The following is a 26,743-nucleotide window of genomic DNA, read 5'->3' as shown; positions in this document are numbered from 1 at the left end:
TATTCATCCAATTTAATTTTCTATTTTATTAATAGCAATACAAATGTAATTGTTAATACTGTAATGTGTCTTCATAAGTTCACTTTCTTTTTAAATAATGTAGTTGATTGTTAGAAAATATCCCAATATACGCCCTGAAATATAATTTAAGAGCTGTAAATGACCAGATGCGAATATGACCTTCTCAGCTTTTCAGTGATTTGTGATGTCATAGCATGGATAATTCAGTTAGGCGGCGAATACATAAAACAACATGAACAAAGACGAACACACGGCGATCACACGAAAAAATGCAAATGCAGTTAAAACGAAGACAAACAACGTTGATTATTGCCTGTTTCCATTCTCGATTTCTATTACATTTTGGTAAAATAAAAATGAAATCTTAAAACAGTATTTTTTAGAAAATTGTAATATATATAAAACATTAAAATCTTTTAAGACGTTAGCATGACATTATTTGATATTAATAGCAAAGAGAAAACATTTAATTTATAATAATATAAAATCCGAAAAGGTCAAAAAACTCATAAGTTCAAATTTAAAACCAACATAAATCTTTCTTTAATTTGAAATTTGGATGTGAAAAATAAAATAAGATTATTTACAATGATTTTAGGTAGTATTTAAAATGTTTTATTAAAACATTTCAAAATAAAGTAGATATCGACAATGGCAACAGGATGGATTATAAACTTTTCTGGTTTCGGATCCAGCGGGTGGCTTACCTTTGCCGACGACGCCTTATGGAGCTGTAGAAGGTGATGAAAGTGAAAGAGGAAAGTTTAGAGAGGATCCGATCTATTCGGTGACTAATAAATATACATTAACCCCCGAAAGCCCCCAGGCCGCACCCTCGCCGGAGATGGAAAATCGTGTCAATGGCGACTTTTGAAATATCTTGAATTATCTGGGCCGTAGCCAAAACTCTCGTTGCAATTAACAGGCGACCAAAAAATGAAAAACCAACAACAGTGCGCTAAAAATGGCAACAAAAACAACAGCTTGCACAACTCGCTGCGATCTTGGAGGGTTAAGGGGTGGGGGTTGACGGGTTATGGCATCGTTAAACGAGTTCAATTGATTAGCAGCCCAGTGTAAATGAATTCATCAAGCGGCGACGACAGCAACATTAACCCTAAGAAACTGGGTGCAGTGCAAAGTGGGCGCTGCTCTCCCTCTCTGTTAACCCCCCAGTGCCCCCATATCGGTAGCTCTAGTCTAGCGAAAAATTGCCAATTAACCCTGGGAGTGGGTCAAGTCAAGTATACGCCTAGGGAACTTAAGAAGGCGGGCTAAAAATATTAACATGCTCTGTGGGTTAATCGCTGGAGGATACTCAGTGGTGGGACTACAGTGGTGAGTCGCTAAATGGGAGGTTTTCTGCTCTAGGATATTTTTGTACTACCGTTCAGGTCTCGTAATTGAGCATAGAATTTATAAGAACTTTAATAAATTAAATCTTAACAGATGTTTATTATTTATTTAAGAAACAACCAATAAGAAACTTTCAATTCTAATTGTTGATCTGCAATTTTTTAGCAGACTTGCTATAGAACTATTTCCAGTTTCATCTGTTACTCATTACCCATTGGAAATCAAAGAGCACGAGCAAGGCAACTTCTTGGAAAATGAACGCTACGCTTCCAATTGTATTTTAATCTTGTAATTACAAGAACGACGTGCTACTTCCATAAGGTCCCATTAGCGACCCAACACTGTACATGGCACTTAGGCTAACAGGTTCGTGCCGCTTTGGCTTCCGCTGACAACTCTGGTTACACTTTTTTCCAACCCAAAAAGAATTATAAAAAGAAGAAAAATTACATCATAAAGTTAACAATCGGAACTCACTTAATAGGAGCGGGCGTGTTTCGGAGGTAATGGGGTAAAAGTGGAAGGGGTGTTGGGACAAACACAAGACTTTGAGCCAACTAAACCCCAAGCAAAAACAAAAAATGTGAAAAAACCACAACAACAGCACGCTATATTAACGGGGCCAACGAGCTACAATCGGTTTTTTTCTGCTTCTGCTTTTTTTTTCGTATGCCTTGTTTTTTTTGTAAAGTTGCACACCCTTGAAATTAGTAGCTGGCACTAAACCCAAATCATATCATATATAGAGCGCTTATCTTATCTATGATAAACATATGCTTGGGGGCCACAAGCACAATAAAAATGCGGAAAACCGAACCACAGACGATAAAATTCTTAAGCTTTTGTAAGAAAGTCGGAATTCCAATGCACATTAGAGATTGTCGTAGAGTGAATTGAGATGCTATATATAATAACAATTACAAACCCTCAAATCAAACGAGTCATTAATATATACTCTATTTCAAGTACTTTTTAGATTACACGCTTTGCATGCAAATCGGGAATTGAAATTTAATACGCAATGCACTAGTGTAAATTTGTAAACAATGGCTGTGTTCAACAGATACAAATTATCTTTTCTAGGTTGTGAAACTCATGGGCAAAATTGGTTGGCTAAGTGATTTCAAAAACATGAAAATAAAAAAGAACTGTCACCGAAATATTTTTATTTGTTCATCCCAAAATCGTTGAAAATGCTTTCCATACAACAGCTTGTTTATATAATGAACATATAGAATAGAAAAACCAAAGACCCAATTATCCAAGATAAACAAATATGACTCATAGGAAAATTGCGTGAATAAGGAATTGTCCCAACATAAACACCCTATATACTATATAACATATTATTAATAATCCATAGATGAGCAGGGCCAATGAGAAATTTGAATGCGTCAAGCTGCGTTGCACTTCATTGATCAAATCAAATACGAAAATGTTGGCATTTTGCCAAGGGGTTTACTATATGAGATCGGACGTACGAAACGGGACGTGACGATGATCGTAGTCGAAACACCTGCGAGAAACGAAACCGAAACGGAAACCCAAAGCCATTATTCCATTATTCCGACCCAGAGGGGGTGGGAAGTACTAAAATTATGGTTCAATATGTAAACTTGTCCTTCGGATTCGGATTTGTTGTTGCCACTGCCGACTGACGCGTGATTTGTTTATAAGTTTTTTGAAAAGCGGACTGGTGTGATATACTGAATCCACAAAGTTAATTGCCTTGTGTCTTAAAGTGGATATTGGTTTAGATAAATTAGATTTTTATATGTAGGTCATAAGCAAAAGATAGCAATTGAGATTTATGACTAACTTGTGTTTTATAAATTTGTTATCTATCTATCAAACGTAGTAATACCTTACTCTTTTATAAAACCTACTATTTGGATGCTTTTAAGTGTCATTACTTTCCCATGTAGCTGACGTCCACTGTAAATTCCTTTGTTTTGTGGGTGGCAGAAGACTTAAAATTAAAACTATTTCTGGCAAAAAACGAGCGAGATGGAAGATCGAATTGGGGACAACGACAACAAGTGCAGTGGCTACGCCTGCGCTGAATATTAAGGGCACCAGCAACAACAACAAGAACAACAGTAGTAGAAGAAGCGAAAACAATAACAAATCCAACAAAAGAAGAACCGTTGGCCGAGCATTAGAAAGAGATGGTGAGAGTCTTTCTAATATTTTTTTTCGCTGCGAACGCAATGCAAAGACGCTAAAACGATGACAACGCACCCAATTGTGTGAGTGTGAATGTGCGCACAGTGGCGAGCAAAAAGGTATAAGCATTTGTTTTCCAAATAAACTAAAACCCAAGAAAACTACCTGAAATTCTTATTGACTAATAATAATCAAAAAACTATTTTAAGTTCATTTCTTATTGACTGAATAAGAAAATGTCAATATACGTAACGTCTTTTAATGGGAAGTTCCTATTGTTACTTCTTAAAATTGGTTTTATTTAAATTTTTTTTTAAATAAATTAGCTTTTTTTTAATATCTCGCTATAAATATCGAATAAAAAGGTTTAAATTATTTAAAACAGACAATCTTAGCTTTTTAAAGCTAACAAGTTATAGTTTGCAAGCTTCAGGGTAAGTTTACTGGTAATACTTCACGAGGTAAACAAAGCCCCTTACGTGTGTAAACAAATATATAAATGTTTTAGTTGGCCGTAACTAAACAACCTTTTTGAGAACTTGTATAAACAAATGCTTCTGCCATAAAACGAAATGCACTTCAATGCACTTTAAACAGGAAGTAATAGAAGTAATATTGGTATTATAATTTTGCCCGCAGCTGTTCGCACACTTGTATATTGCTTTTGAATCGAGGAAAATCGGCTAGCTTTCAGTCCGTCTGCGAATTTGATTTAAAAATAAACCATGGAATCATCGCGCACTATATAGATCGCTGATGCCAAGCTTTTCCACCAGATATTGTTGGCTATATAAAGCCAATGGATATGGATAATGGATAAAGATCCGATTTTTACCGAATCCAGATTGAAGAGCGACGAAACTTTCTTGATAAATCCGCCGCCGCTGCCGCCGCCGTCGCGCTTCTTTTTCCGTGTTGTCATCGCTGTAGTTTTTGTTTAATTATTTATATATCTCAATTTTATATACTTTTATGGCAGTTCAAGGGTTAACGTTTCAGCCACACAAACACCAACACACGGACAAAAGCCGGCGCTGCTGCTTCTTCTTCACTCCGTTTCGTTACTATTTTACTTTAGCTTTTATTTGCTGCCTCTGGTTATCCAACTTTTTGCACTAGATAAACAAAAATGCACACATTTCGAACGGTTAGCGGTTTACTTTTTATATATTATATTTAAATCGCACGCACGGGCGTGTTGTTTGTGTTTTAGCGATCGGGAAACTAAACTAAAAAAAGAGGCCGCTGCCGCAACAACAAACACAAAAAATAACACAGTGCGAGAGAGGGAGAGAGCGATTTTTTTTTCGGTATACCGACGAAAATTCTCTCTCTCTCTCCTTGTTTTGTTGGCATTTTTCCCCCTCCGTTCCGATCGATAGGCGGCCTATCGATATCGACACACTCCAGTTATGTACATAACTGCCGACGGAAATAACTGTACACTGACTCACGCAAATAGAAATGATTGTGTTTTGCAATTCACATTTCCAGATTCCGACACAAAAAACAAACAAAAAAATAACGAGAGAGGCGGCGGAAAACCGAACGCGACGAAAACAACACACCCAACTAATCTAATAGCGCTGCAAAAAAATCGATAGCGACGCCTATCGGAGATGTGACCGTTTAATGATCTTCGTCTTATACCAAAAAATACTAGATTATAAACAGAGCCTTTTTAAATTTAATTAATTTTTTTAAGCAATTTAGATTAATAAAATTTAAAATTTTTTTGGGGCAGTAAGATTTTAACAAATATATCTAATTGCCTGCGATCAGTAAAACACCCTGAGAGAGGGTTTGTTTCTGAATACGGTTTGAGTCACTGCTAACTTGATTCGTTATAATTTAAATAGTAATATTTAAATTGTATAAAAAATCCACCCAACAGTTAACGAAAAAGCCCAAATGTTAATCCTAGTTTAAAAAAATATTTTTTGAATATTCATTGTATTCAATAGTCCCACAAAAATAGTAAGAATAGTTGTCAACCCATGTAAGTCATTAAACATGAAACCAATGTTATGAATTTTCATGTTGATATGTCAAAATATATATTATCATTATTCCCATTTATCACTTGTTTCGTATTGCAAAGTCTAAAAAAAACTAAAATTAAAAATAAAAATCAATACAAACCATAAATCATCAATGCAATAAAAACAAACAATCATGTCAAATAAAAAGCGCAAAAATGTATATATATATTTTTTTTTTATGTTTCACATGGTAAGTTTCTTAAATTAAAATCAATTTTTTATTTGGCAACTAAAAACATTAACATAACCAAATCATGCATAAAACTTAGGCTTAAATTACAAATAAATGTGACCAAATTGGCTTTATTACAAGGTTTTTTATTCGCTGTCAAACACAAATCAAAATTCATTTGGAAGATAGCATAAACGTTACGGAATCATGCACTAAATCCTTAGTATAAACAACGTAAGCTTTAATATAAAGAAAATGTGTTACGCCTGTTGGCAATTTTCCCGCTTTCCGTTATATTTTCTTTCTGGCCAGGTTAGCTACAACGAGCAACAACAACGCACCGGAAACGGAAATGGGCGACGCTTGGCCCACAAAAACGAGGAGGCCGAGCGCCTTAAGCGTCTTAAGTAAGTAACGATTCGTTAAAAAGGCAGCAAAATGGGGGAAAAAAGGCGGATAAATGGAGGGGGCGGCAAGGTATAAAACAGGCGTGCTCCCAATTGCACTGGCTTTTCCATTTGCGATTTAAAATTGTGGGCGGTCTAGTCTTCCTTACTAAATGAATAATTGAGCTAAAAATGCGGTTGCATTGTAGAACTGCAACTCAAAGAATGGTATTGAACAAAACATTACATCATATTTGTTCTCTGAATTTCAAAAGAATTTAATACATTTGTAACAATAAAACTGGTGGAATTGTATAGCTATAAAATAGTGAGGATAATTGGGTATAGAATAAAAATTCTGTAATTTATAAAATAAAATTTAAAATTTCAAGGTTAGTCAGTTCTTAAGATCGCTTTGCTCATTTAAAATCTCTAAGTTAAGTTCTAATGTTCTAAAGATCTACTTTATAAAAAATCGTGAATATAAATTTGATAAATACAATTTTTTTATATCACATTTTTGCTGATTAACAGAACCGATTTTAATTAATTAAATAGTTATCGTTATTGGCTTGTTAATTTGTTCGTGAAACCGCCAAACGAAGTGCAAATGGGAGCAGCCTTGAAAACTACAAACTAATGAATTCTTCGAGCAGGGGGCTAATTACACAGCCAGCTGCTTCCACTTCCTCGGAATGTTCTTGAGCTGGTTGTTCTGCCCTCGAGGACTTTTCCCCGCCGGAAAATGGGTGGAAAATTTAGGTTGACTCGAAAGCACGCTTTAGCTTTTTAGCTTGATTGCCGCTGTTAAGGCGAAGTTGGTAATGGTGTTGGTATTGATGTTGGTATTGGTGTTGGTGTTGATGTTGGCTTTGATGTTGATTTTGATGTTGATGGAGGCTTACGAGGATTCGCTTGCGTTGCTGTGCGTGTTGGTGTTGGTGTATCTGTGTGAGTGACTCTATCTGTATCTGTGATTTCTGCTATGGGTTTTTAGCTAAAGCCGTTGGCACAAATGATTAAATTGCAGCAACTTACAGTCTGCGACCCGCTCCTTGACTTGGATCCCTGCGACTGCGATTGCTGCTGCTGCTGCTGCGGATTCTGCTGCAGCTGCTGCGGGGAGCGGGAACTGCGCTGCTGCTGCTGCTGCTGCTGCTGCTGCTGCTCGGCCGACGGCTCCTTCGCATTTTCCGTATCCGACTCGATGCGCATGCGCTGATTCTGCGAAAGAAAATCAAACGAAAGGCGATCAGGATCAAGATCATACAAAGTACTGAAATTCAACTTGAATTATTCGCTTTTCAAGCCATGTAGGCATTGAGTAAAATTTATATTAATAATAATATAAATATTAAAGAAATAGGTATTGAGAGAATTTAGGTCATAATCCCAATTTATTTAGAAGCTTCATTTTCCCCAATTGATCCCTATTTAAAAGGAGGATATTTTTGCCCTTTTACCACTTACATCGTCTCACCCATTAAAACCACATACATTGACATATGATATATAATGTTAACAAAATTAATGTCCCCCATAATATCAATAGAATTATTGCTTATCCCCAATTGATCCCCATTTATGAGGAGTATCCTTTGGTGAAAGGACACCACTTACATTGGCACAACAGCAGGCATACCGCGAACCGCCCCCGCCCCCCGATTCCTTGTCCTTGTCCCTTTCTTTATCCTTTTTCTGGCGATCCCTGGATTGGTGTTGCTCCTGTTGATGTTGCTGTTGTTGTTGTTGTTGCGGAGGCGGAGCGGTCAGTTGGCGTCGACGGCGACGCATCCGCACTGGAGATCGCGCACCAACATAATTGGAAAAGCGACGCCGCGAATGCCGCACTATCGACACCCAGTCAATCATTTCTCACAGTGCAGTGCCTGGTTTCCCAAGCGATTTTTACCAATTTATATTGTTTAAATAAAATAAAGCTCTCGTGTTATTTTAATCGGTGGGATAATATGTTCCCTTTGATTGTGTTTGAGTTTTTCACTTTGTGCGCTTCATTTTCGCTTAAAAATATTTGAAATAGTTAGAAAACTAGTATTTTTCACACCAAAATGGTTCCACAATTCGGTTACCTTAGGTAAATTTATTTATAATTGGGCTCTTTTATTCAATTACACATTAAATTGAAGTAATAAATAGCCTATTATTACAAACACCTGTTTTAATAAAATATCATCATCTTTTGTATGCCTTGCATTAAATTAGAATTTTATAACCGAATTAAATGAGAGGACAACATCAAGAGGATAATGTGATGCCTTATTTTTCCTTTGAAGAGTTGCGATAGCAACAAGTTGGGTGCAAACAGCCGGAAAAGCGGAAAAGCTGGAACGAATGGGATTGAAATCGGCATCCTCCCTGTCTTTGTTTGTTTTTCACCGATTACACACACAAAACCAGATGAAAATCTGTTTGCCATTTCAATTTTTGCTACACACAAAAAAACGAAACATACATATGTACATATATAGTGGATGTTTTTTAAAACCCAGTATTTTGGTTGCCATATAAGAAATAATAGACACAGTTAATTAACCGGAATTAACCGATTCCGGTTGGTAATCGTTTCGAAAAAATACTAAATATTTCTAACGAATTCATTAATCATTTCATTATTTTCTGTGGAGCTTGTTTATTTTTTTTAGCAATGAGAGAAAAATTGATTTGTGATCAGTTTGCCAGAATCAATATTTACGTTCTCAAATTTGTTATTTATGATCTAATATTTTATTTAAACTGAGGACTAAATTCTAATCAAATTTAATTTCCTTGTTTAGATTACTTTTTATTTAATTATATCTTCATTAATAAATTTAATTAACATTGACATTTACTGATATTTTGATGTTCGGGAATTTCCATTTATTTATCTTTGAGAATTTTATAGTGATATTTGTCATGACTTTTAGAATGATTTTATATTTTATGTTTAAAAATGATTAAAATTGGATGCCAGTTTGACTTTTGAATTACTACTGTTTTCATTGCTTTCTCACAGAAAGTTCGTATGGCGTCAGATTTGAATTAAGTGTGTGGCAAGGTCCGAAATCAGAATGCCAAATACTTTTTGTTTACAGCCGGAGTGGAGAAACATGTGTTCTTATGAGCGGATGTTCTAAATTCGAAAGATTTTCGTTGCTGTAGACGAAATTAGCAGCGGAAAATCAAAATCCAAACGCTATTTGGCATGAAAGAATAGTCTGAAAAAGCAAACGGTGCGAGCTGCCAAAATAAATAGATTGATATATTGCTCGTCTCGTTTATGTTGCTTTTCTTGTTGCTTTAACGATGTTTTCCAATGCCAGACGGCCATGAATGAAAAACACAACAAAAGGCAGAGAAAAAAAACGAGGGAAATGGGAAAACAACGAGGAAACTGAGAGAACTAAGTAAGTGAACGAAATAGAAAACCATTTAAAGTTTATAAATCAGTGAATTCTTTTAATAAAATATATCAAAAAGTTTTATAAGAACTTTTGCTTAATTACCTCGATTTATTTATTTATGAGAAACTATAACACTTTAAGTGTAACATTTTAAATTACTTTATATTAAAATGGGTTACTTATGCATTCATTTATGTTTATCCATTTAAACACTTTAAATGTTTCATGTTTCATTAGTTTTTTAGCTGAATATTCAACGGCAAATTAATGTCTTTATTAGTTTTCATTAACACTATAATTTAAGAACTAAATAGTTTCATTTAAAGCTAAAGTTTTATGCACATTCTTAGTAATTTCTTACGGAATTTCGCATCATAAACAAACGTGTCAACCATATGCTGTGAATTATCACGATTTCTAACAATTAATTAAAGTAATGGCTCAATTAACTGCTGTGCAGGTTTAATCACTTTTAATTTGCGCCACCTGGTGGTGGATTTAATTGGTGGGCGATTGCTGTGCGGCACGTGGGGCGTATACGTAATATTTGGAAGTCTGCCTGTTGTTCATCCGCCCCGTAGTTCACCTGTCACCTTGTAATGCCTCCAACTTGGTCTTGCCTTGTTTTGTCTTGTTCTCGCAGTTGGTTGCTCATGCGTTTTTTTTTTGTTTTATTATTTGATGTGTACATTCTGTCTTACAATTATGTAAAATGTTTGTTTTTTGGCGCCAAAGGAGATGAGTGATGGACACGCATGTGTCAAAGTCACACAAAAAAAAGGAAAAAAAATTGAAACCGACCAACGACTGATAACAACGCTAAAGAAAGAAATAGAGAAGAAGAACACGCTATGGCTCACACAGAAAAAAAAACAAGGCAATATTTCAATGTTTATATTGAAGTAATATATTGCATATCATAAAAAAGATAGGTAGTAATGTCATTCACAAACTTTAGTTGCTCGATTCACTAGAATGTAATTGAAACGAAGCTAAATTTAATTTTATTCTTTTTACATTTTTCTTTAATAAATTATATTTAAACATACTTGTCCCATACTTTTATTACTTCTCTGATCTCAATTATGCTTTTTTTAATTCGGAAAAATGCAACATATTCCAAATCTTATTATCTTATAATATTAAGCGGAAATGATCGGCAGACAACATAAAGTGGAATTCGATTTCTTAAGTTCTTTACATTTATTATTTTAAAACAATGATTTTTCAAGATTTGTTTTTATATATTTTATTTTGGATTAAAATAAAAACAATTGGTAGAAAATCAACCGAATTGTGGAACCACAAGTGTTTGTGCTTTATTTATTTTTTGTTGTGTCGTTGCACGCTTAACGAGGGTTAAACAGCGTCTGGGGGGTTAAAGGGTATTCCCCGCACCCACGCACACCACTAACACCCAACAAACACACATATTGAAAGGCAGACAGACACGCGCCGCTATGCAAAATTGTTGTACGACTCGACGCGTCAACGGCACGACTGTTACTACCGCCTTTGCCGTTCCGTTTGCCGCTGCCGCTGCCGTTTTTCCTTTGCCGTACACACACCAACCCCCTCCCCTTCCCTTCCCCCACTGAATTACCACTCACCGCCCCCTCTGAATTACCACCCACCACCCCCCAGAGGCATGCCATGCCATGCCATACCACACCACACCAGACCAGACCAGACCAGACCCACGGGTCCGGGGGTCCATGTCCGTTCGCCAAAAACCGAGAGCGTTCGTGTTTTACCGCCTCTGCCGATGCCGCCGCCCCCCGCCCCCTCCACGCCTCTGCCGGCGTCGCTGCCTCGGCCCGGCCAAACAAAAAACAACAAAAACATAAAAACAAAAAAGCTGGCAACAAAATATAGAGAGCGCCAAAGAAATAAGTAATGGGAACCTTGGGCAATCGTTCATTGGTTAGCACTGATAACAAACATTTGTCGGCATGCCGGCAGCATCCTTCAAACCTAAAGACAAATTCTTGCTTGCGCTACAGTGATACCTCGCTTTTGGAAAAATTTTCAATATTTCTTAACCTTACATTTTTTGTGTAAGTATATTCGAATCAAATGAGCTGTCTTTTTAGTTCAATAAAATAAAAATTCTGGTCAAAAACACCCTTTTTTTTTAATTTTTCCATTAAAATATTTTGAATGTAAAGCAGCAATGTAAATTTAAAGTATTTTTAGAAAGAACAAATTTGTTTGGAGGATTTCGTTTCAGGAAAACCAGATAAACGTACTCTGTGGTAAAACTTACCATAACTTTCTTGCATTTGTCTCTGAGTTTTCGGGATTACAAATTTATCATAGCATACTTTTTGAGACCTTTATAAATGATTTCAAAATTCTAGATTTCTGTGGTACCTCCGAGTAAAGATTTCACCATATCCAGAAAAGAGGAAAAAAATTAATATAAATAAATATGCAAGTAATCCAACCCAGGTAACAGAGGTTTACCAACAGTCAGAGCCCACTGTACCTGTCAACAGTTTACCGTTCGTATACCGTCTATACTATCGCTTACCGTTTGCCGATTTCTGACGTACCGTTTCGCTATTTCGCCGTTCCGATGAACGTTCTACGGTTCCACGATTTCACGATTTCTGAATTTCACGACTCGACGACTCGACGACTTGACGACCCTCCGATTTTTAGTACGCATGTCCCAGGCGACAAACAACAAAAAGCAACAAAAAAGCGGGCGCGAAAGGACAACAAACAAAGTAAATTGCTAAGCGGCAGCGGGTGCAAGTGAGATGGCAGCAGTGGGTGCAAGCAGGACGGCAGGAGAAAGCGAAAGGTTGGAAATCTGAGCCTTTGTGTCTGCTCCTGTTTTTTTTTTTTTAATGTGTAGGTATAGTATAGTATAGTATAGCGACATCAATCACCTCGAACCGGAACCAAAAATATTCGACATTGGGTTACTCTTCAAGTTCATAAAAAATATATTGAGAATATTAAAAATATTAAGATATTAATCCTATCATTAGTATTAATAGCGTAACTTTGAAAGTTATATTGATGGTAGTTACTAAAAAAAATTTATAATTTTTTTTTTTTTATATGAACATTTTTATGTTGTGGTTATATTTTTTTCAAAAAGTTTAAGTTTCTCAGATGTTCAGAATACTTTTATCAACAAAGAGCTTCAGGCACTTCTGTACTAATCTTAATCAAAAATTATAAATTATATTAATTATAGATATCCATTCATTTTATATCCCATAATTTCTATTCAAAACGTAAATGTACCCAATCCATTTAAGGAGTAGCGTATATATTAAATATTTAAGTAATGGGTATCCAAGTGCCATGATTACCGGCGTGGAATGGGTGCACCGGTTGTCATAGCCACTTAAGCCGCAGCAATTTTTAAGGGACATCTGGGCGTAAGGCGTAAGGACATTCAACCGCCTCTCTCAAGGATTGAGTACCACTCCCGCCCATTTCCATCCACTCGCCACGTGCTTGGGCCCTGGGACATGTTCAAGAGATTTCAATTAGCTTCGGGCCATCTAATGGTTCTGCTCTCGATTTTTTGCATCCACTGCAGGAGGCTAATGGGGCTCCACTTTTATGTGGCGGATATTAACCCATTTATTCGCTAGATTAAGAGTTGCTGAACAGCAGCTCGGCTTTACAAAATTAAATAACACAAATTAAAAACTTTTCCTTTCCACCAATTAGTTAACAATTTCTAAATCAACAGTTAGTAAACAATTTCCTAACAATTAGTTAAATATTGTGCATCAACTTTGTAAAATTTATGTGGCAATTGTTTGAAAAGCATAAATTCTTCTCAAATAAAATAGTAATTAAATATTACAAATTTGTTTCTCATTTAAAATTTCGTTTTTAGTTGAAAGCGACGTGGAAACTTTATACCAAACGAAATACTAATTAGTAAACAATTGTGATTTAACTTTGAAAACATTCAAGACAACTATTTAAAAAGTATACCTGTTGCTTAGCTAAAATAGTTAATATTATTTTATTTTTCATTGAAAGTTATAGCCCCAAGAAATACTATAATTTACTATCTAAATTAATAGTAATCTTCCCGATAACCCGAAGTGTGGTAAAAAAAAACTGGTAACAGAGTTAGTGGCGATGCCAAATGGATATAGAATATATGATTATGGTCTCAATGGGATGTATGCAGTGTGTATCTTACCAATATCTCTTCCAATTCACTCTTAAATGTTCTGCTGAGGGCCTCGGCCTGCGCTTGGGCACTGACATTATTCGCGATCTGATTCTGATTGAGGGCTGATTGGTTGGTTTGATTGGATGAGGCGTCGTTGTTAAACTCATAGGCGCAATTGCGATTTAAATTTGAAGTTTTGATAAACTGTGCGAGTTTCGGGGATAGTAAGTAGTAGTAGTAGTAGTAGTAGTAGGCGTGATGTGGAAGAAGAGAAGAACAGAGAACAGTATAGAGTAGAGCAGATCGAGTGAGATGGAAACAACGGCGATAACAGAATTGGAATCAGGAACTAGAAGAAATCAGGGGTTCCTTGAAGATTTCTAGTGATTTGAAAACTTAAGAAATTCGGTAAAAGATTGTACGAAAAAATGTAACATCGGTTTATCGAAGACAAATTTATCATAGCATACTTTTCGACGCTTTTCTAAGTCCTCAAATCTTTAGAAAATTCACTGATTCCTCTGAATATGTAAAATGGTTACAGGCAGAAAAGTATAGAATTAAATACATATACATAGTATAAGGAAAACGCAAAGAATTTAAGTGATCTCAAACGGAAACAGGAGAAAAGGATTTAGATTGTATTACAATTCGAAAGGGCAGCCGAAGAATATAGGATTAAGAAAGATGTACAAAAACGGGGGCAGAATTAAACGCATATAGGTATAAAAGTTAAAGAGAACCAGGCGAAGAACTTTATAATAAAACCTTAGGAAATATCTATAAGTAGGTATATCAAAGTAAAAGCTAATCGTTGAGGATTTAATTGATCTTAATACAAAGCGTAAAACAGGAAAAATATATTAAAGTGGGTTTTAAACGGGTTTAGAATTACTATCGTAAGGGAAGAATAACAGACGAAGAACGGTATAATATAGTAAAACATTACAGAAGAGATATAAATATAAAGTATAACCAAGAGGTTATGGACTTTTAATCCAGGAATATAATTTATAGATGGGAGTTGAACTGATTTATAATTAATATATAGTTTTTGTTAAGGAACATGTTGAGAACAGTACAGTATAGAGAGTATAACAAAACATTATAGAAGATATATATATTTAAGTGTATATTGAAACAAAACTCGAAAGAAGAGCAGAATATATAGATGAAAGATGAGCGTTAACAGATGAATAAGTACGTTTGAGGAAATGACAATGATGTTGAAACGAAAATCTAAAGTCGGTCTAATCAGGAGGAGTTATATTGGCAATCGGGGATACGTTTTAATTCACACCTCCCCCAGAACTATTTTTCATCCCAATAATATATAACGTTCTAAATAGAAAACTGTGGTCTCCGAGGATCCTACTCACATCGGCAATCTTAACGGCCTGTCCGTCCTTCTCCCATTTGGTTGCAATTTGCAAGGTCTCCGCTGTCTTTTGCTGTATGCTCTTCGAGTCATCCAATAATGTCAATTCATAGAATTCTTGTATATCTGAAATGGAAAAGTAATCCAAAATTAGTATGAGTGTTACTAAAAAAAGCTCTTAAAGCATGTTTAAAACTTATTAATATATAAAGTTTTATAAAAAAAGTAAGCCATTGTAGAAACTGTTTATAAAAATCTCAGTAGATTTATTCTCTTAAACAAATATTCTAAATTTAACGTCAGAAAACCTGAATTTAAAATGTACCAGTTCATGATGTTTTACAGCTTTCAAGAGGATTTAAATCATTTATACTTGATTATTTTAAAAATCTAAACAGAGCATGTAAGTGAATATTTTCATTTCAAAATGTATACATAATTCTTTAAGAATCTTTAAAAAAAAAAGATCTCAGAATATTAATCGTTAAAAGTTAATCATTTCTAACAGTAACAAGATTTGATTTTTCGAATAAATAATTACATTAGGAATCCTTTACGTCATTTTAACGTCTCACTGGCATTTTCTTAATTATTAATTTATATAATAACTGTTATAGTTTTTCCAATAATTAAAAGAAACGTCACATGATAATCCTAAATTATATAAATGTAGGAAGATAAGCAGCAACTCTCTCTTGTCATTTATCATGAAGACATCTTTGCTACAATTTTCATCCTCAACAAAAAATGAAAAGATTCCTCCAATTTTATTAATTATCGATACTCCTTCAAGACCATTGAATATTTCCGTTCTGAAAGAAAACAAAATAAATTAGATATTTGATTCCTTATAAACAAAAATTAAATCACTTACCTCAAAAAAGCCGATTATTCAAGCTTTTATAAATGATCACTCCGAACCTCTATTTGTTGGCACAGCTGCTGGTATTTAATGGATGTATCCGGTCCGAAGGCCTTTAAAATCTGAGTTCTCTCGACTGCCTTACTCAGCAAAAAATAAAAGACCAACTCAAACACAACAGATCTGAATGATTAACTCCTTCACACAAGCACAGATTCTTGAATTGTGAAAACAAACAGGGAATAAAAGTGGCAGTGCGGTTAATAAAGTCGAACACATTGAATAACGATAACGAGCAACTGAAGTGCAGCCGAACGAATAAACAAACGGATCGAAGACTCTGCCGGGAATTTGAAGTTAAATACAGTGAAGAAACACTGAAAGAAAATGTGACAAAAAGTTCCAGTGCCCAGAAAACATTTTTCGTTTGCTTTTAAATGTACAAAGTTTTTAATTATCCAGAGACTTTTTAAACAGCATTATATCTTATTAATTTTGTATTTATATTCTACCCAAAAAAGCATAAATCCCCTTTTACTTTTCATTCAAAATTCGTTGATAATTGGCCAACAAGAAAATACGATTTGTATTTATTAAAATGTCCATTGATTGGTACCATGAATAATGGATTCTCTAAATCCCAGTGCGGGCTTAATGGCCTCTAGCTTGCCATTTATAATTTAACTGCCAACTTAGAATGTATAAATTATTATTTAGTGCGGTTCAGGCTTAAATTCTTTATTTATTACAGTGTCATAGAGGCATTGTACGGCTTTTGCCAGAGAAGCGGAAATCAGAAACTGTCAGAATGCATCTCAAATGCACACATTTCAGTGAAAACTGACGCCGCCACTGACAGCGGAAGGGGGTGTCGGAAAAAGAGGCGGCACAAGTGGGGGAGGCGTGGTCATACCCACACACACACACACAAACATATACCACCATATGCCGCTGCCAATATGTTTCGCTTCAACAGCAGTCAAGTGGCCCAAATGGGGGAAACTGAAATCCGACTGAAACTCGGAACCAAAAAACTGGAAAAAATAAAATTAAAACGAAATCCATGGCGCCCATTTAATTTCCTGTGCCCGACAGCTCAAAAAAGAGAAAGAGGGACGGGCATACAAAGGGGGAAAGAGAAAACAGGAGCATTGAATACCATGGGGCATTGCTTTGCCACCAGTATTGCATGGAAAAGTACGCGCAGTCATTGAAAAGCGTGTACATAAAGTACAGGACACACTCCCAAACTAAACATCACATTGGGCTATCTCGTTATCTATTTTCACAATTTAAAAAACAAATATTACTCAGAAAAAAATTATAAATCATTCGTTAAAATTCTCAACAATTTATGTTGTTTCTTTTTACAATATATTATTTTATAAACGTTTTTACTGTATTTGCAAACATATGTTTATATATATATATTTATTAAAACAATTGAAAATACTAAAGACTGTAAGCAAATGCTAAGTCTATACTATTACTATTTTATGACATAATTTGAGTAATTTAATAATTTAATACCTTGAAATTCTGCAAAAACTTTGACAATAACTTACAGTTACTGCCTAAAAAAGCGTTTTTAACAATGTCACCTATAGCTCTTTTTCCGAGAGTCCACTGTATGTGCACATAAACATCGTAATTTTTTTGCGTTATGCAATCGATTTGGCCACTTGAGCTTAAAATGAGTTATCGAATGCCCCGGAATGCTTCCTGTAAATGGCTTCTTAAGCATTGTTATTTTTCCCTCCATTATTGTTCCTTCAATTTGTGTTCTGCTTTGTTTCCCTCGGATTTTATTTTTATTTTTGTTGAGCCAAAATTTTTTAGCTTGGCTCAGCTGAATGCCAATGCCAATGAAAAAGAGATGCTAAACTTCAGGTTACGCCATCTCTCGTTTTATCTCGCTGTGGGGAATTCCAGGAAATCGATAAGACCCCTCTTGAAAGTATCCACATTACATCTGCATACGTATTCAAATATATACAGTTGCCGTGAAATCAATAGGAGCTTTATGACTTAGTTTTTCTGAGGAAATAATCATTGCCCCAACAATTCTTAATAGTTTGTATAATACAAATTTGGTATGGTATAAAAAATTAATATTTTAAAATGCATAATCTATTATAACTAAATATTTATTTTAACCAATTTCGTTGTATTGATACTAGTATTTCTACCGCAATTGTACTACTCGAATATGTATATGTAAATGTAAGTATGCTACAGATGATTCGAATTCTAGGCCAATTAAATTGGGATTTTGGCCCGCACATGGCTCTTCATGACCTTTCACACCCCTATTCAACCCCTGGCGCGTCCTTATCTTTATCCTTCGCTTCAACCTGAGTGCCAATTGCTGTGCCTGTATGCCACTGAAAGCTAAAACTATGAAAATAAAATAAACTCAGGGACAAAGCCTTAGAAATAGTGTACTGAAAAATACAACTAAGTTTTAATCTAAAGTTATAACTCATACGCAGTGTTGTCCCCTTCACAAATGTTCAATATGTGACAATTAACATTTTGTTACGTATTGAGTGAATCGTTTGCCAATGTAAATACTCATAATTTTTAAAATACAATTAAGTCAGTTTCGGTGTCATACAACCATAACAGATTCAATGCAAAAATTTCCAACAAAGGCGCGAGGGAGATAGCAGAAAGAGAGAGAGAGAGACAGGCAGAGACTGAAACCTAAACTCAAGTTTAACATTATACCCGAAACACACCTACACCCACGTGTTTCGTGTGTTGGGATGCGGCTAATACCTTGTTAATTATTTCACACGCACACACACCTTAAATTTTGTGGGGTGAACCAAAATGGTGTTTATATTCAAGGTTATTGTCTTTCATTTTCTTTTTGGCGTTATATTTTGAGGATAACAAAATGTTTGATATTGGATATTTGTATATAAATAAATGTATCTAAATTATATTAATCTAATATATATAAATAAAAACTACGATGTGAAAGGGGAGGGCGAGGGAACAGAAAAGCTTTAAATTCACATTCATATTATTGTTATTTTATCATCAAAACGATGAAAATATCTATTTGACACACCATATTTATTTATAGCAGTGATCGCTGTCTTTCACCATCTCTAAGTATCAAACATGTCTGATCATGTCGTGACGAGGTGTGACCATACGCCTATTACAATTTAGGTCCAACCTAATGTTTGGCCATATAAAAGCTCCTGTTTTCCAACGTGTCACGTGTTTGGCTTGTTTGCATTTGAGTTTGTGTGTGCTTGTTAGCCGTTTAACATTTCTGACACGCCAAGCGCAGCCAGTGAAACTGTAACGGTAACAGGAGAAGAGGAAGAGGACCGGAGCACCGGAGCAGCGGGATAGAAGGAAGAAGCAGAAGAGGAAGAGGAATAAGAGGACTCTGGCGAAACGAAACGAAACGAAAAGGATTATGCAACTGCCACTGACAGCGGGCAACACATTTTGCACCCAGGGGGCCAATAGAAAGGGACGGGGGCACACAGAGCGAGAGGGCCATTGGGGGCTAGAAAGAGATGGGGCGCGGCATAGGGCAGAACTTTTGCAAATTATACAACAGGCAATCCCCGCAAAACAGACAACTGCAGACCAACCGCCCGTCTCAAAATGGATGGACGTATTATGGACAGGGAGCGAGATGGGGAAACCAACGATAGAGATGGGGCGAGAACAGAATTCAAGCAGCGAGCCAACAGTGCTGCCAAAAGTCCCATAAAAAAAAACTAATGGCTAATCACAGATAAGTCGTTTAGGATCTCTAATATTCTTAAAAAGCTGTTTTTGACGAAAAAGTTATTACATTATTTAAAAATAAATTTTAAAAAGTCCTTCTAAAATATATACAATTCTAAAACATTATATTAATCGATCATTTACATATAAACTGCATACCAAATTTTCAATAGATCCTGAGTTCTTTGAATTAAACTAACTTTTATTAAGAATTTTTTGATCATTCATGTATTATTTCACAAAATACAAATTTTTCTCTGTTCTAGAAAATTTGTATCTCTATTAAATCGAAGCCTATTAATCTGAAAGTTAATCAACTCTATTATTGATCTTTTGGAATAGCCAGATTCGGTGAAAAAGGCTGAATTATCCGCATTACTATTAGACGCCTGCTATTTTCAGCGTTTCTATTGCTGCGCTGCTTGGCCTGTTTGACCCAAATCCTATGCAATATTATCGTTTTGCTGCCGCTGTTGTTGCTATTCCCTTCGTTGCTGTTTGTGTTGCTGCTTGTCAAGTGAAAATAATTTCCAGCAAGAAGAAACAGAGCAGACCAAAAATCGATGAGCGATAGGCAACTGTACAGATAAGAACTACTTTTCAAGGATCTTTCCAGCTCATCAAACACTTTTTAACCATCTTGGCAGAAAGTTTGCAACTTTGTTGGACTTTAAAGTTTCGGAATCAATAGATGTTGATGAGCTTGGTTAGGGTTTATTTTCTATTCAACTTGTTTAAACGTATTTATCACTGTGGTCGGTAAATATAGTAGGAGACTGACTACTATACTTATTTATTATTCTTTTTCTGTTTCTGTTTTTACTCACCTAACAGCGCTTGAAACAAGCGAGATTTAAATATGCGTATAACGCGTTCGATTGCAATACGCAGCGCCCGATCCTGCGGCTCCGAAAGCCTCGCATGATAGTCCTCGAGCAGCTCGAGAGCCCGATGAGCTTCTGTAAAATATAGAAGAGAATATTATTAATATAAATATCTACTGATAATTATTTTCTTTATTTCTATACCAGATATAATATTATCGCCTACGGTTCAGTTATTTTGATCAATTCATATAAATATTATGAGCTTCGCAGTTTCTATTATTTGACTTAAGTATTATTAGTGCATTTTATTCACTACATTTTTATTAATCCCTCTAATGGCAGTTGGCTTTTCATATTTTTTTCCTTTCTTTTTCTTAACTGCACTCATTTCCTATAATTATGCCTCTACTTATTATTATAATCTAATTCTTATTAGTTGGTCCTTTAGTAGCTAATGTAGCTATTCATGTTATTATTTGTTGACCTTCAGAAATCAATTATTACAATGCTTATTACTATTGTTTTAATTTGGGCAATTGTGGTTACAGAGGTTTAAGAAGCTTTTACTTATTTGTGAGATTTATTTAAAAGACAGATTATATTGCATGTATTTGATATTAGGTGAAAATGCCTCATTATAGCGTACTTTGTATATCCGCAATCCGCTCCTGCTCATCCTGGCTGATCTCCAGACCAGCTTGTCCGAAAACCGTTGTACAGAAGCCCCGCTCGGAATCCTTTTCCGAACCCTGATCCGAACCACTCTCCGCCGTCGATTCCTGGATGTGGGATCTCTGTTTGGGCTTTGGTTTTGGCTTGGTTTTAGCCCTCAGTTGCAGTTCCGACTGCGATTTCTCGAGACTTTCCCGCTCGAGGGTCTCGATCATGGTGCGAAATCGACTCAACTCCATTCGCAGGCCCTCGGAACTATGCCGACTCGACGAGGAGACGGAAAGTCCGGATATTCCGGACAGCAGGCGACAACGAGCTGCGCCCGATGAAGAGGACGAAGGACCCTCCCACTCATCGCGGGAGGCATCACTCTCGGACTTCTCGAAGTATCCGGATTCCACGTCTGGAGTTCGAACCATGGAAGTGGAGGAGAGCATGTGGCCGTACTCTAAAAGATCCTGAGCGGAATAGAAGCATTCGACGGACTCGCGGACACTATCGCGTAGGGAGGAAGGACACTTCAGGGGTTCGTGATCGGGTTCGGGTTCCACTTCGGGTTCCTTGTCTATATCCCCATCTTTAATGGTAATTTCCCGATTGCTATCATCGATTTCTTCAAGCACATCTACGGCTTCCGCCGATGACTGCACCAAAAGCACCAATGGTGGCTGGTCTTCCGTTCGAATCTGCGGCGTCTTCTTCTGCGGCAGCAAAGACTCCTCCTCGGGCTCCTCTTCATCGTCCGCCGGGGAAGAGTCCTCCTCCTCGTCGTTGTCGTGGAAAGACTTGTCGTCGCTGCTCAGCAGCCCCTCGTTGGGATCGCTGCTCTTCTCCCGATCCGAATCCGTATCAGAGTCCATGTTTGGGGACCTGCTCTTGGGACCTCTCTTCGGGTCCAAGTACCGCGCTAAACTGGCCCGACTTTTGAGCCCTATAATGCCATAGTTCGGGGGCTGCTGCCGCCGATAAATCAATAAAGATTGACGCTTTCTAAACATTTTTCTCTATTTCTTGGCCTAGTTATTCCCTTTTATGTTTCTGCATTTTTCTACCTCTCAGCTACACTGAGTACAACATCGGATTATCAAGAAAGGAAAATGCCCGAATATGGCTTTTATTTTAAACCAACATTTTCCAAATCATTGGTTTTAGACATTTAAATACATTTTAATTGTTTCCTTATATTTCCCAATTAGTTGTTACCAAAAATCGATGCAGTAGAATTACATATTTTGCAAAGTTGATCTATTAATAATACTTAAACCCATTGAAAGTTTTTGTTTCAACTTTGGCACATCGATACACAATTTATTAAGAAAATCAAGTGAAATGCTTAAATTTTTTCTAATTGATCATAACGTATTATTTAAACGGAGATATGCACATAGTTGGTTGTCGCCTTTCGGAGAGGTCAGGGGTCAAGCCCTATGCTGTCGTTGATTGTCATTCGTCCGACGTTTGCCAAAAAATTAAACACATAATTTATTATTATAATCGAGTCGCATTATGGCCACTCACACACCCTAAAATATATATTTAAACCAACAATGTATCTGTGCCCGTAGTTTGATGTCCCCAGCACGCGTCAAACGCCGACGATGACCTTCACTGACCATTTGCGAGGCTGCTGGCATCCCCATCCCAGACCGTTTTCCCATTTTCCGTCTTTTACAGCTTTTATTCCGCTCTTCGCTTGGTTTTTCTTCTTTTTCTTTTGGCCATTTCAGTTGACCAAATATGATTTGTATGTGACATAATCAAATAAAATTCTTTGTCTGCATTAATTCAGTTTATTTTAGAGGTTCTAAAGCAGTTGGATATATTCCCATTGCCCCAAAACGGAGAAGTTTTTCATTTAAATTTTAAAGGGGAACAACAAACTTTTGGCACCAGCAGAGCTCAATGATCTACTAAAATTACAATTGAAAAACTAATTCCAACTTTTATGTACATGAAGCTTACAACTTTTCCCACAAATCAATATAATGTAATGTTGTACTGTTATCTATAACTATAATTTCAACGCGATATTTAAATTTTTCTGGTAACTTAATTTTTTTCTTTTGCTATTGATAATGTTTTCTGCCTTAAATTTGAAATTCGTTTTCCTCTTAACAATGTTTATCAATTAAATTTACAACAATATATTCATATATTAATAACTTTTAAAATTCCTGAAATGGTTCTTAATTATGTTCTATTGATTATTGTAAAATTTTTTGAGGTAACGAGTTTTAAGTGCTGCAAACTTGTTATAAAATACCATAACCTACTCAACTGTACACCGTTTTGCCTGTACCGCCATTCATAAGGCAGCCAATTAAATGGGTTTCAACGTAATGCTATAGAGTGATATATTGCATAAAAAAAACCGAACAAAATAAAGGGGAATAAAAGTGCAATTTTTCGCTTACCTTGCTTTTTCACTGGCATTCTGTGAGCGGTGTTTCTGCTACTATTTATGGTGGTGCTGGTGGAAATGGCAGCGGAAATGGCGGTGGTGCAGCAGCTTTGAGTGTGGTTCAACGCCGCCGAACTCGGAAAAGCGTGGGTCGCAATTTTGAGAATTTACTGGAGTCGCTTTCGAGTGGAAATATGCTGGAAAATCGCGTTGGCTTTTCGTCTTTTAGTTCTGCGGGCACATATATATATATTTGATATATATTTTTTCCGTATATGGTAGTATATAGTGTGTTTTATGTACAAATATTGTTATTTTGGCTTTCAAACGAAGTTGGAGATTTTGTTTTAATTTTGCGCTTTTTAGTTTTTTTTAGGGGCAGTTTTGTGGTTACATTGACGTGTGCGTTTTCTCTCGATTTCTTTGCGAATTTCACATTTCAGTGGCACTTCCTTTACTTCCGGTTCTATAGCTTTTATATTTCACTTGAAATTCGGCTGTCATCGAAATGTCGTTCTCTTTTCTTCACAACACAACACCAACACAAAAAAAACTCTAATCGTTTTTTCTTTTTTGATTCACTTTATTCTATATTCCATCCAACATCTAGAAGGCGAAAAACAAAATAGAACGATTGAAAAACAATGCTCCTCAGAATTTATTCATCAAAACAAATATTGTTGTATAATCATAAAAAATTACGAAAATTGCAGACACTCACGGGCGCAGTTAAATACGCTTCCGATTGCAACGAAAAGTGTACAGTGATCATTCGATATGCGTTACGGTTTAGTGTACTTTATATGTGCCATCAAACATTCGAATTTGTATTTTAATTTACTAAATATTGATATTTCTTTGATGTTAACACATTTTTAATGGATGAAAATTAAGAAAAGTGTTTAAAATTTCAGTTTATTTCAAAATAGATTTAAAAGATCTCAAAATTTTATGCAAGCCAATATAATATATAATCAATACGACTCGATTGCATATAAAAATATTATTGAAAAACTTAAGAGGAATTTTTTAATGTCAATGTTTGTTTGTTTGCCTTTCCGAGTGACCACTGTGCTTAATTTTTGTTCAGACACTCATATTTGGGAAATAAGAAAAAGTTGAAAAGCAAAAACAAATCGCGTCGCGGCGATGTCGAAATTCTCGTCTGGCCGTTTGTTTCGCGATCGCTATTGTCGAGGTGAATTTATTTACATATTTTCGCCAGTCTGTGTGTGTGCTGGCTGCTTTTTGCTATTTCAGCTAAATGTTTTTTTGTGCAGTTGCTCTAGTTTCACTCGAAAAAAAAATGGCGAAACACATAAAAAAAAAATACAGTAGAGGTAGAGTTGAAATGTCAAAGTTGGGTTCTTTGCGTTTGTTTGTTTTTTTTTCCTTTTTTGGCTCTGGCTCTTTGCTTGATAACTTGTTACATTGGCCAGGTCGAAATTCCGAAATTCCGCACACCCGCACCGCACACAGACACACGTCCAACTGAGGCAATAACGGTGCTCTGCTTTTGGCCCTCGGCCGCCCTCTCTGCCATCTCTCTCTTGGCCCCCTTCTTTCTCTTTCCGACCGAGAATGAGAATCCCGAGCGATTCTCAGTCGTCGGTCGACGGACCAACAATTAGTGTTTGCATATACACCAGATACCAGAGACCAGATATATATCTATCCGCCTGCGTCGGATGCCTTTTTTGCTCCTTTCAAAAGTTCCCAACGCGAGATATTCGAAAATAACTGAGGCATTCGCTTTAGTTTTGGTCAATATTTAGCCAAATTATTTCATATTATGAGTATGTTGTCAACTGAACAAAACTGATATCTAAATAGTTTTACTCTCTTCCCGACCTAATCTTTAAAATAGTGGAACAACAAATATTTTCTTTTTAATTTTGCTTGTTTTTTTCAATTTTTAGGTAACAACATTTTATTTTTATATCTGAGCCTCAAGTATAATAAAAAGCCAAGTATTTACTAACAAGCTTTAAGCCTTAAACTTTGCCATTTAAAGAATGAAAAATGAATAAGAAGAAATGTAATTACACATAACTATTTGATATTTAGACATCAGCTTCAAGAACTTCCTTAGCTTGTTTATAAACAAAAATCTATTAAATATGACTTATATATATTCCCATAATTTCCAAACAAAACAAAAGTGAGATGCTGCAATATAAGCTAAATTATTAAATAGTAGGAAAATTGTTTATACAGATAATAAATAAACAATCCACACAACACAGAGTCAGTTAGGGTAGTCCCGAAATGGATAATTAACAGGAAATCAAATCAAAATAATAATGAGCGATGAACGAAAAAATATACTTGTGCGGCCGTTGAATGTGTTGTATAAAAAAAAAACTCTAATTATAAATGAGACTGTAGTGTTTAAAACAGGTTATAATATTTAGGATATTTAGAACTATTAATTGGTCATGATTTTTGGAAGGACCATGGAATGTTGTTCATTCTGCTAATCTTATTTCAATATAACCAGTAGTTATTCAAGTAAACATGTAATTTTCATGAAAATGGCTTTCTAAAAACCGCAAATGAGGTTTGGCTGCTATGAATTATTTAATAAATTGCCATGAATGGCAGGAAAATGTATAAACCGACAATCCCAACTGCCAGGAACCCATTATTTTGACAGACAAGACAGGATCCTTGGGTCTCTATTAAAATGAAGCCCTGATGGGCTTCACTTTGATTAATGTTGTGTACGTCAGTGACGCGAATTACTTGAAAAACAATTGAAGAACTAGACGGGTCAATACATAACGTCAAGAAAGGCCAGACAAAATGAGAGAGGGCGATGAAGAAAGTGGGCAAGGGGAAGGCAAAAAAAGAGAGCTAACGACTGGAAACTAGGAAACGCGCATCGAGAAAGACAGCAACAATAATAACACTAATAATAATAACAACGGGGGTAACGATGGCTGGGTTCAATCACCTTTGGGAATTACGTACCGGTTATTATGGTTATTATTATTATTATCCGACCCGTACAATTTCCAACCGTTGTACATAAAGTTAAGCTTACACACAAACAAAAAGTAACCACTCAAAAGAAGTTTTTCCATTTGGTAAAATTTTAATATACATTTTTTAGTATGTAATTTTATTTCAAAAATAATG

At 35.7% G+C, this 26,743-nt stretch overlaps 1 protein-coding gene across 30 annotated transcripts in view; it reads right to left on the bottom strand.

Annotated features, from left to right (window-relative positions):
• Positions 1 to 26,743, bottom strand: part of LOC108049979 (disks large 1 tumor suppressor protein) — a 41,388-nt gene that overhangs the window by 12,988 nt on the left and 1,657 nt on the right. For 8 of the 30 annotated variants that reach the window (XM_017131409.2, XM_017131412.2, XM_017131413.2 and 5 more), the window contains exons 1-6: positions 21,176 to 22,094; positions 20,530 to 20,661; positions 15,083 to 15,207; positions 13,731 to 13,907; positions 7,182 to 7,367; positions 729 to 752 (exon numbers count right to left, since the gene is read on the bottom strand). In XM_017131409.2, the coding sequence (XP_016986898.2) occupies positions 729 to 752; positions 7,182 to 7,367; positions 13,731 to 13,907; positions 15,083 to 15,207; positions 20,530 to 20,661; positions 21,176 to 22,061 (1,530 nt within the window). In that variant the 5' untranslated portion in view covers positions 22,062 to 22,094. Of the gene's footprint in view, positions 1 to 728; positions 753 to 4,378; positions 4,659 to 4,997; positions 5,157 to 5,763; positions 7,124 to 7,181; positions 7,368 to 7,763; positions 8,035 to 13,730; positions 13,908 to 15,082; positions 15,208 to 20,529; positions 20,662 to 21,175; positions 22,095 to 23,615; positions 24,209 to 24,323; positions 24,481 to 24,814; positions 25,054 to 26,743 lie in introns of those variants that run through there. The other 22 variants (XM_017131418.2, XM_017131417.2, XM_017131422.2 and 19 more) reach the window with 17 other exon arrangements.

Source organism: Drosophila rhopaloa, unplaced genomic scaffold (genome assembly GCF_018152115.1).
Source record: "Drosophila rhopaloa isolate 14029-0021.01 unplaced genomic scaffold, ASM1815211v1 contig_3, whole genome shotgun sequence".
NCBI classification, from domain to species: Eukaryota; Metazoa; Arthropoda; class Insecta; order Diptera; family Drosophilidae; genus Drosophila; species Drosophila rhopaloa.
The sequence above is the reverse complement of the archived record's forward strand: the minus strand, read 5'-3'. Positions and strand labels throughout refer to the sequence as shown.